This window comes from Artemia franciscana, chromosome 7 (genome assembly GCF_032884065.1).
Source record: "Artemia franciscana chromosome 7, ASM3288406v1, whole genome shotgun sequence".
In the NCBI taxonomy this organism is placed as follows: Eukaryota; Metazoa; Arthropoda; class Branchiopoda; order Anostraca; family Artemiidae; genus Artemia; species Artemia franciscana.
In genome coordinates, this window is record NC_088869.1 from 1,533,294 (window position 1) to 1,545,581 (window position 12,288).

At 34.9% G+C, this 12,288-nt stretch overlaps 1 protein-coding gene across 2 annotated transcripts in view; it reads right to left on the reverse strand.

Annotated features, from left to right (window-relative positions):
- Window positions 1–1,346: 1,346 nt before the first annotated feature.
- The window catches only part of LOC136028713 (alpha-actinin, sarcomeric), a 134,550-nt gene continuing 123,608 nt past the window's right edge, over window positions 1,347–12,288 (reverse strand). For both annotated transcript variants that reach the window (XM_065706579.1, XM_065706578.1), the window contains exons 16-17: window positions 8,176–8,334; window positions 1,347–3,078 (exon numbers count right to left, since the gene is read on the reverse strand). In XM_065706579.1, coding sequence (XP_065562651.1) covers window positions 2,920–3,078; window positions 8,176–8,334 — 318 coding nt within the window. In that variant the 3' untranslated portion in view covers window positions 1,347–2,919. The remainder of the gene's footprint in view (window positions 3,079–8,175; window positions 8,335–12,288) is intronic.

Consider the following 12,288-nt stretch of genomic DNA (forward strand, 5'->3'; position numbering starts at 1 on the left):
GTAGAAGATTTATGAAAAATATTAAGGGGACTGGGAGGGGGACATGAATTTTCCCAGAGTTATGACCTATCAAGGCCACTTTTTCATACCGAACGATGGCAGCATGCCAATTTTCATAATTTTTTTTATAATGGCATTTTCGGGGAAAAAATACGATGCTAGGCTTATTCCCCTCGAAAAACTTCCTCGAATAATCCCCCCACATGAAATTGATTTGCCACAGAGAAAGTACGACAGATAAAAATAATGAAGAAAAGAAGGAATTTTAGAATATTCAATTAGTATTCCAAAATATGGTGTAGAATGACTTATAGTATTTATTTTTACATTTTTCTTTTTCCATATTTCTGGGGTTGAATTATGATACAAGTTGGGATAAAGTTTAGCATTGGGGCTGTGGGAATGATATTAACCAAAAAGACACACTTATTAGACATCTCGAAGTTTTTGAACAAAACAGACAACTCAAAATTTAATTCAATATCATAGCAATCAGAGTAAGGCCGGATAGCAGAAAAAGAAGTGCTTTGTGCATTACGTTATTAATTTACGTTCTTTCTATTTATTCTCCGTTCGTTCTTTCTATTTATTCTCCGTTCGTTCTTTCTACGGTTATTTTTTCTACATTCTTTCTACGTTTTATTACACCTACTTTCTATTTATTCTCCGTTGGTTCTTTCTACTTTGTTTTTTTCTAACCTGAAGGGTATCTAAGGGCTTTAATTGAACTTTCATTTTGTTTTTTATAGCCTCATGGTATTGGTATGTCTACTATTGGTACAAACAGGCTTCAGAGCTAGTTTCATGTGCCCAATGCGGTCACTAGCTAGAAATTTTTTTCGGGGGGGGGGGGGGGAGGGAATAGACTTTACCGAATTAGTTCTTTATTTCTACAGACTCATACTGATATCCTTTCATTGATTTTAAGTCATTTATTTCCATCAGGCTAATTACTTAATGAAAAAATCGAGTAAAATAGTTATTATTTTACCGACTCAATTTCGTTTATCAGTTAACTAAAAACATTGGTGGCGTGCCCCCCTCCAAACGTAGCGTTGCTACAAGTGCTTGGATTTTAGTATACTCATAATTTCGATAAATTGGTGGATAGTTCGAGCAATATGCATGTTTAGCTACTGCCCATTGGCGAACGCGAGTGACAATACTAAAATTCAAGATCTTGCTCCCTTGTAATAATTTTTTTTGACAAATGCTCGTCAAGCAAAAAAGCCTGAAAACGGCAGCACTGAAAAGATTGCTTTTATTATTTATTATTGGATAATTTCCCACTATCATCCTTATTAATTCTCTGCCAAATTATATACTTAAAATGAACTCTAAACACATAAATATGGTTAATTTATTACTCATTCATACAATACATAAGGAGCTAGAACAAAGCTCATCACTTTCATCACAAGAATCCCCTCAACAAAAATAGAGACTCTCATGGCGATAACACATGAACACACGCTGACAATAACTAACACAAAAGACTAGGCATAACTAGGAGAAATTCTCTTTTTTCACAGGACACAAAAAAGGCATTACTTCAATTGGGCAAACTTATCAGTTAAAAATAAATACTGAATTAAATACGAGGGAAACTGGGAAATCCATTCATTAATCGTTCCTATGCATAAATTTACAAAATAATACAATGTTGTTTTTAGAAGCTTATGGCCATGACAAACACCAAAGGAATTCTGAGTTATTTTATTCCGATTTTCTTAAGAGATGAAAAATTCAAATTACGAACCATTCCTAGCCTTACCATTCAACAGGTGACTTGTCCTAATCTTTTTCTTACTAGCCTGCATTAACGTCTTTTCGGTATTAGCGTCATTAACATTGTATAATTGATAAATATTTTCTCGATATATTTTTCCAGCCGTTTAAAATTGTTCAACAAACAAGGAACTGGTCAAAAGACTTCTGTTTCCGACCGGACGTTTTCACATTTGGGTTTACTTTTGATGTCGGTGAAGTTACTGTTTCAGAAAATATTATATCACTCAGGAGTTATACGATTAAAATAACAACTTGTTGGTACAATAAATCAAAAAGACTAAGTTTGTTGTTTTGCATCAGTACTCCAACATTCTTTTGGAAGAGGTACAAATAGAAACAGGAGCACAAATTCGCGAAAATATGGGAGGGCGGGGGGCAAAATGTATCTTCCAAGATTTAAAATAGGAGGGACAATTTCGAGTTTTTTGGATCAATTATTTTATTGAAAAATACCCCAAAAAGGAAATTTTCAATGAAAATACCAAAAAACGCATTTTCCAAATCTAGGGGAACAGGGCGGGCGAATTGCAACCCCCTTTCCATTGACCCCCTTTCCATTATATTCCCCCTAAATAAAAAGGGAAATACTATTTGCGGCAGTATGTTACTGTAGAATTTTCATCAATTTCCCTCGTAAAAAAATGCCCTGAAGTAAAAGTAATTAAAAAATTCGTCATTTATACTGAATGAAATGTGAAAATTGCAATTTTAAAAAAATTGCACAAGTTTGGGAGAGTAAAAAAAAATTGCACATATCATCCCCTACCTCAACAAACCGAATACTGAATTATGATGAAAAAAAACATTTTAAATATAGTTTGACAGTCTAATTACCGAATAAGCCCCCGCCCTTCTATGCCCCATAGGCTCCACCAATCGAAATAAAGGCAATCCGTATAAAAACGGAAATAGGATTTTACCGAATTTAAAATCATTTTACCAAAATATCACTCTCTGTCGGTAATATTCGGCAAAAACAATTATCCAGTCGGCAAAATCCGCTTGTTTTAGTTCATTAGACTCACGAAAAAAAATTATTGAAGAGGACTAAAAATAGAATTTCTGGAAAGAATACCGTCCTCTATCACTCTTCATCGTTTTCATCACTATAAACAAATACTTGTAAATTTAAAGATCGGATTCTCCGTAGAGGGCAGTTGAAAAAGACATGTAATCCAGGGCGCCTGCCACTCCATCAGGTCCAGCGTATGGCTGCATTCTCTGGATACAATATTCGGCCTGGTCGGGAGGCAATTCTCGACGCAATTCATCAGCCAAGATATAAGGCTGAAAAATAAAAAGGGTCGATATTAGTAAAATGCATTTAAAATTTAATTAGCTTCTACCCAAAATTTGCATATCAAAATATTCCATGTAAATTGGCAGTATCATCATCATCGTGAATGAATGGACTTTTTATAGTATATATCAAAGTTGCAAGAAATTGCTGCATGAACTTCAACGTCAAAAAATAAAGTTTAGTTTTAATTAAGAAAATTAACATTCAATTACAAAAGGGGTAATTTAAATGAGAAGTGTCCAGAAAGTATGACAAATTTAGAATTTCAGGCAAAGGGATAGGGTGATCGAGGCCTTCCCCATGGTTATATCCCTGGCCATTTAACCCAGGTCTATTCTCTTTGAAGCAATGAGACACAATTTTGATAAATATTCTAAACTGTGTTAAAACTACACAATCATTTTAAGGTAATGTACCAGCTATTTGCTAGTGAAAAAATAAGAAATTTTGATATTGAGCAAAATTGTTGACTTCCAGGTTACTAAAATACAAAAAGTATAAACCCTAGTAAGTGAATGTATTACATTAACGACGCTTCTTGACTACTAAGGTCCTTGCGTCACCCCTGCCATGTGTTGCCACAACTAAGTTCAGAATCTGGGTCTCGTATTAAAAAGCTAAGTTCAAACAAGTTGAGTTCAAACCCAATGCGCCACCACAGGACTAAGTCATAGTAAAGCCGATGTTAGTCCTGGATGCTGAAAAGCCTAGCTACCCCTCTAGTTGTTACTAGCCAATTTATGCTGGTTAACACATCTGTTTCCGCGAACTAAAAGAAAAATGAAGTTCAAACAAGTTGAGTTCAAACCCAATGTGCCACCACAGGACTAAATCATAGTAAAGCCGATGTTAGTCCTGGATGCTGAAAAGCCTAGCTACCCCTCTAGTTGTTACTAGCCAATTTATGCTGGTTAACACATCCGTTTCCGCGAACTAAAAGAAAAATGTCAATGATAACCAGGACGAGCGAAATAGGTCTATAATAAAAATTTCCAAGCTAAATTCAACTAAGTTCAATATATCACCAAGCTAAGTTCAAACAAGTTGAGTTCAAACCCAATGCGTCAACACCGGACTAAATCATTACTATAGTATATAAGTCTCCAAAATTTATAGCTTCCATATAAACAATGCCGCCATCTAATATTTAATTCTTCTAAATAGATGTCATAAGTGAGTATCGACATGCCCTCAAAGCTCAGCGTTTTATAGCGAAATATCGAGTTTTTTAGCGTTTCATACTGAGATTCAAGCTAGCTAAGGATCCAAGACCGAATGCTCAGGTTGGAGGTTATTTTTGTGATGTCTTCAGAGCTTAGCCGTCAACATTAAGCTTGTGGTATATTATAAAAGAAATAACTTTAGAAATACTCTGCAGCAACTTAAAAATTTCAACTTAAAAATTTCGAATGTGATGTTTTTGGAGGGCTGAGGGAAGGGTAGGTAGCTAAGAGGATATAGGAGGGGGCTAGATGCCCTCCAACCATTTTTGACTCTTGAAAAAAAACCCGCTAGAACTTTCTATTTCCAGTCGAATGATCAACTGTTGCCTGAAACCTTGGTATGGAGTTCCATCTGGCCAAGTTAACATAACACCGCCTACAACCGTTGAGACGAAATGATGAAGTCTCCACCACCCTTTGATTTTAGATCCGTTCACTTTCAAAATCGATTCTCTAATAGTTAGAGTACAGTAATACCACAGAAAGTAATGAACAGAAATTATTTCATAGGCTATGTGAGGGGATAGCCCCTTTGTCAATCCCTCGCTATTCATACTAAAAGTTTTTTAGTACTTTAAAAAAGCTTCTTACTCTAATTAAAACTCCATAGCTCATCCTTCATTTAGAAGGACAGAGATAAGCCAAATTAGTTGTAGTTTATATTACTGATAAAATATGTAACTATAAATTTATTTACCAAGTTTATAACGACTTAGAACTTAGTTGCATGCTTATTATGTGACTATTATACCAATCAACGGATCTTGTCGCGTTGAAAAGTAAGGTTTCCATTTTCTCTTGCATGGTAATTCAGGTCGTTTATTTTTAACTTATTTTTATTTTGTTTGATTTATATTTATTTTATTCTATTTATTTTTAACCCGTTTTTCTCAACTCACCGACTTTTTTGTCGTTTTTTTTTTTTAGTACTGTTAGGTTACAAGACTTGATAGCGAAGCGGTAAGAACATCTGCCTGTGGTAACTAGGGTTCGATTCAAAAGTAAGACACATTTTTAAAGAACTAAAAAGAGAATTCAAGTTGAAACATGATCCAATCGGAAACCGAGTAGTTAGAAAGATAAAGTGTATACATGTTTGCATGAAAATCAGAAGACTAAAAAGTCGAAAATAATAAATATAAAAAATATTAAGAAAGCCGTTTGCAAAATGGAATAAAAAGTAGAAAATATTGTACTTGTATGATATACACCCAACCTAACATTCTTCTAATATGTTTCTCTGACGCTCAATCCTAATGAAATATACCCAAGTAAGATAAAAATATAATACTTTAGAAACAAAATTGGGCTATATATTTGCACTCTAGGGGGGGGGGGGAGATTTGTGAAGTACAGCGGGCCTGCATTCCTAATGTATTAGATACATTTATCCTGCATATTATGTAGTAAGAATTGTTTTTCTAACTTCACACTGTCTAAGTACTTTACCCCCCCACCCCCCAATGTGCAAACATATAGCCCAAATTATATATTTCACATCTATTCTCACTTCTCTTTGTCTTTTCTCAGGCTAAGCTGAAAGGAATTAACGAAAAAATCTGTCCTATAATGGGTCAATGAATCAACAATTTGATCGATACGGCGTTTATCATACAAGTACCGAAAGTTTTTTTTTTAAACATAAATAAAAACATAAATTTTTTTTAAACATAAACATAAATGAAAGAGAGGGTCACAAAACGGACTAAGCTTTACATTGCTTGATCATTCTAACTCGCTTTCCTGATCTCGGCGACCTTTTTCCTTTATGCATTTATAACTTAGATCAATTCGATATCATAAAATCAATATTACATGATGTAATCACATCATGTAATCATTATCATGTAATCAATATGATGTAATCATCATGTAATCGATATTATCGATAAATTCGATAATATGTAAAGCCAAACCCGTTTTCCGCCTCATGCTGTCACTTATTCTTATAGATTAACGAAAAAAAACAATTTTTTACTTTTTAGTCCATTTTGAAAACAAACCTGATTTTTATTTTATTTTACAATAAATTCGGTGCTGGCTATCTGTCTATTAAGAGAGATAGCCGAACCGAGTGGTTAGCGCACTGGAATTGAAGTCCTGAGAACACGGGTTCGAGGCCTGGTATCGCTGGTTATTTGGTTTGGAATGGGGGTCAATGGTATGACTCTGTAAGCTCGGCCAGAGTCGACCCAGCTCTAAATGGGTACCTGGAGAAATCTGGAGGAAAAATACGGAAAGCGACGGATGATTTGCCCCCAACCACGCACTGTCCTCCCGGCCGAAGGCACTGAGTCAGGAGATCGGTACCGGCATAACGCAAACCATTTTGTCAACATTCGAAAAAGTATTTTTTCTTTCATTTTAGTTTAATTATCCCTCTATTAAGTGGAACATTAATATTCAAGCAGTGGCTATTTTTGAAAATACTAAATTTATAATTATTATATTATATTAAGTTAATTATTAAGTTAATAATTAATAGTTAAGTTATTATTTTCTTAATAACAAATAATACTATTTAATAATTTATAATATTACTTAAATAATTGATTAATAATAATAAAATTATTATTTAATAATAATTAGTTAATTGCATTAATAATTAAGTCAATTATATTAAGTTAAATTTATAGCTTGGCATACGCTATTTTGGTGTAAGAAACCTCTCTATTAAATAGAGTACTATCAATTGATGAATATGATATTTCACGTGTGGTAATTTCAAAAGGCACTCCTTGTCATTTTTGCAATACTGTTTTTTTTTGCAAAAATAATCATTTGCAAAATTTTTGCAATAATGTGACATTATTTCTTTCCAAGCAAGATAAAAAACTATCTCAATACTAAATAAAATTGCGAAAATCGATGAGAAACGATGCAAAGTACTACAAATGACACTGTAAACTTTGTTCAGGGTCTTAGAAACCAGAGCTTGAAAGCTTGAAAGAACTTCTTGAAAGAAGTCAGCTTTATGATTACAACCTTACTTGAACGTTATATCCAACTGAATTCTGCATTACGTAATTAGTATGACAATGAACTTATTTGGTGACGCTAAAAATAAATTTTCACGAAAAAAGTCCAATTCTATCACTTATGACTGCTCCGCTATTTGAATTAAAATGGAATAATTGTGGGCATCAAGTCATGGCTAATTGTAGAAAAAGCAAAGACAGATGGTCCAATTGAGTGAGAGGCAAATTCTGGCATTAATCCCCCCACCCCTTATTAGAATTGTATAAAAAGGAGGTTAGTTCATTTGTTTTCATGTATCATCAAATACAGAGCTTACCACACCCAATTTTAATGTTTGGAACTTCTCCACTAAGTGGTGAAGGTAAAAGGTAAAGAATAGAGTACTGTACTTTACAGTCCGAACTGGCGTTGCTGATCTCCTTTCATGGCCCTTCAGCCAGGAAGGGCAATTGGGGGTTAGGGGCCAGCCATCCTTGGCTTTCACACATCCTTCTTTTTTACCTTTCCCAGATTTCTCCAGGTTCCATTAAGTGGAGCATCCTTATACTCTAACTTCGGAAATTAAATAGATTACTATATGCTATTTTCAGACACTATTTGCCCCTTATTCCTCAGCAAGACAGATCTTCCATTGTGACTTAATACTTACTAAAAATGGAACGATTGATGCAAATTATACAAACATAAAAATTAAAAGAAGAATATGGTCATTTAAAAAATAAAAATTCTTTTTTGTTTAGAAGTCCAATTTCTTCCGCATAAGATTTTTTTCTCCTTAACATACATTTTTGGACCCATATTTTGGGGCCAAAAACATCCCTTTTAATTCTCAAAAACCCCGCTATTAGTATTTATAATAAAAATATTCAAATAATTCCTTACCTTATCGGCAGCCAGAATGCGGAAAGAGTCAATAACTTGTTCGGCAGTATCGGTGTCGGTAGATTCTCTCGTCATAAAGTCTAAGAAGGCGTCAAACATCACACCCCCTGATCCATTGGGGTCAACAATTGCCATAATTCGCTGGAACTCAATCTCACCCTGCAATAACAAATGCATAAATAATGATGCATAGACTGAAATTATGATTAATTGAACTGATCAAGTACGATTAATTAAATTAATTACACTCAGAAACTTCAATAAAAGCTAGGCTAATTCGTCTAGATACGAGCCATTAAACTAAACAGCGAACCTATTCATTTGGATTATTGACTTATCTTAATTTCATTCTTAATTCAAAATTTTGTATTATCTTTGTTCCTTAGGAACATAAAAATCGATCTGTCAGATTATTTTTGTAAAATTTAATAATTATAATAGCTGTTTTATTGAAACATTTTATATTTTGTTAATATGTCATTATCTGACATTAATGTTTTGGCAATGTGTCATCATTTATCCGCAAAAAACGTATCCTAGTCATCTTAACCTTTCTTTGGTTAAAGGGCTATATGGCTGCAAATAGGCGTTATAGGGCTAGTCCAAGTTTTACGGATGAAAGATGATTGGACGATTGGCCATGGCTAATTGGAGTAAAACCACGACAGATAGTCTCAGTCAGAGGCAAAGTTGGCATAACCCTTTTTTAGAATTGTATAAAAATGATGCCACTTCATAGTCTCTATCATGATAGATAGTCTATCATCCATCCTAGGACAGAACTATGGAAGATAAGCATGGAGTAAGGGTAATTCAGATATATGGTAATTCAAATTGCCAAAAACTGTGCTTTTTGGCCATCTAGGTGAGACCAAGCAAGAAGTACATATCCTGACCAAATAACAGGCGGTTGTAAAACAGATCTGGTTAGATATCAAGTTAAGAGCTATGATAAAAGAACAATGTAAGCTCCATGCCCAAGGAGACACACTAAATGTGAAGAAGATGAAAAACTAAAATTGTCTCGTCTCTCCAACATCGCTGAAGGGGAAAGTATAGCATGAAGTTAGATTCACAGAAGCTGCACAGCACAGTAGAACGACTTAATGGAGAAATATAGAACTGAAGTGTGAATCAGCAGCCCGAATGGGAGCTTAATCAAGGCTCCCTTGATTAATTAAAATTAATTAATTAATTAATTAAAATTAATTAATTAATTAAAAAATTAATTAATCCCGTTAATTCAAATTAACGAATTTTAACACAGGTTTCTACACTCGTCCAACAAAAGCGGGTGGGGTGGCGAATTCAAATATTATTTTTCAAAATCTAGGGGGGATATAGCAAAGTAATCGCACCCTTGCCCATAGCAGCCCGATTGACGCGAATGCTACATGGTCAACATAATAAGGTAGCCTATAAGAAAGAGTCTGGCATTTGAATCGATGTTTAAAATTACATATAAAATGTTGCACAGAGAAATTACAACGCCCTGCTGTTGCCAAAGTTGCTGTTGCCCATACTTTTGAAATAAAAGGGTACTGGCATTAATTCTAGCTACTTTTGTATAGTACTAGCCTAATTATCAAGGTGTCTTGGTAGGGAAGTTATCCAGATCAAGCACCTACTCAGGATTTCTTTCGGGGGACTATAAAAATATAATTATAAATTGTTTATTAATTTGAACAAGCATTTAATAATAATATTTGCATATAATTGTTGGACGAGTGTAAGGGCAGACAAAACCGTGAAAGTGCCAGGATTGATAGGTTCCCAAGAAAGTACTGCAAGAGTTCTCGCCTTTCTTGGTCAAATCTGTCATATCAGTAATAAACCAGTGTTTCTCAGAAAAATCATTTCTTAAATTGTAGGAAACTGTGAATGTCAGTGCCATACTGTGTCCCATATCCATAGCTCCTAATTTAGCGAAGATAGCAGATGATTTATTTCCCGTGCCTTGTTATAACAGATGGTACTTTCGATAGATCCGAACAAATGTGGTTGCATATGAGGGAGTAAGGCAGTAATAAGCTTAATACAAATGAACCACCTAATCGTCAAATAGTTGTATGCCTTTAATTTCATCGTCGAGATATTTTTGGTGGACTATTCAGAAAGAATTTGAACTCACAGAACACCTTATCGCACTGACAAATCTGAAAAAGCTGCTAGCTAAAATAACATATGTTACCATTTGTTAAAAAAATTCTACAAGAGACACGGCAGTCAGTCTGTTCGCTGCTCACCCAAGAGTGGCTAAAGCTGACCTACAGCTGCCCCCAAGGAGCGACACTAGGTCACCTTTTATTCTTTGCCGTTATCAGCTAAACTATAGTGGAGTTTCAGATATTGAAAGTTTGAAGATTCAGTCCCCTCAGGCGGAATATGATTACCTCAGATGTGCCGTTTCCGACGTTTTGAAGTGATTCCTCATTTAAGGTGAAGTGATTTAAGTGATTCCGATCATACACTTTATCAGTACCTGAAGTCAAATGACCTTTTAGATGACCTCCAATATGGATTCCCCCAGAAGCATTCAACCCTCGGCTGCCTAGTGCCCCCGCATTTGGAGTAGATCGAACTTCTAGCAAAATTATATAACATAAGGCTATTTTCATTTTACACACTAAAGCTTTGGACAGAGTATGGTATCATAGCCTACTAAAGACTTCACAACTATGTTGTTAAACGACGTCTATTAGAAACGATTGAGAGCTTTCTTTCTGATCTTTCAATGCGGGTTGTTTTTGACGGGTTCACTTTCCGCGAATATCCAATAAAGGCAGGCGTACACCAGGGTCGTATATTTGAACCTACCTTTTTTCATTCTCTACATAAATGACATGGTAGAGAACTTTGAAAGGTCTTTGCATCCCATTGCCGACGACCTCTCAACACATGTAGCCATCACAAAACATGACGGCCGAATCCAAGCCTCCCTGCTTCTACAGACAGATCTTTTGGAAATTGAGAAGTGCTCCGACACATTGATGGTAGTTTCAATACATGAAAACCAAAGGAGCTGCTGATCAATCGATGAAAAGTGCCACACCTACACCCCAACTTCATCGTCATTAATGAAGTTATAAAGAGATCGACGAGCTAAGTCTCCTCAGAATCTACTTCTCCGCAGTTCTCTCTCGAAAAAATCGCCTCGATCAGAATAACTTCCTATACAAGAAAGCAGGGGATCACTCTTCGTTGCAAAACTTTTACAGTTCGGCTCGATACTCCCACTTAGCAATAATTGCATCAGATCCATCACCGAGTGTGGATAAGCGCTGTATTCTGGTGCTCCAAAAGCTTGATTTGAGTTACTTCAAAATATCCAGAGTAGATAACTTCGAAGACCACACTGCCTTTCCATGACGAAAGTAAAACAGTTCAAAATAGGGATGATACCTTTTTATTGACAGTGAAATATAACATTATTTAACTGGATATTTCGAACACATATACAGTGTTCATCATCAGCAGTAAAACTAAAAGACATGAATAAAAATAAACAGAATTTATACCTAATAAACTAATTACATATAGTTTATTGCTCTTATTTTTTTCAATGCAACAGCCGAGGCAAATCTCCTTGACCTTTTCGGTTCCGGTTCATTAGATTTAACTGACGTATTACGTGGACAGAGGTCATAGCTCTTAGGTGAAGTGATATTTACTTTATTTGACCTCAGTAAATTATCATAAATTGAGTTCAATCCAAATTCACCTGTATCTCTGTTTATGAAATTATTCTTGAATAGAATTTTTTTAATTTCGATTGTTTCCCTGAAAGTTTGCTTTAAACCTTGGTCCCTAGAAATCAAAGAAACATTTTCAAACAAAATAAAATGATTTGGAAAATTAAAGATATGCTCCGCGAGGGCCGACGTGAAATAATCTTCAGGTTTGGTATTTTGCTTTAAAGACGATGAAATGGAATTATGATGTTGTAGCAATCTCGTTCTTAAATTCTGGTTAGTACGTCCCACATAAGAGCTTCCACAAGTACATGGAATTTTATAAACCCCACTTTGTTGCTCTACGGAAGTCCGATCCTTTCCAGAATTTAAAAAACTTGCCAAAGTATTACTACCTCTTAAAGCTACCTTTAAACCATTA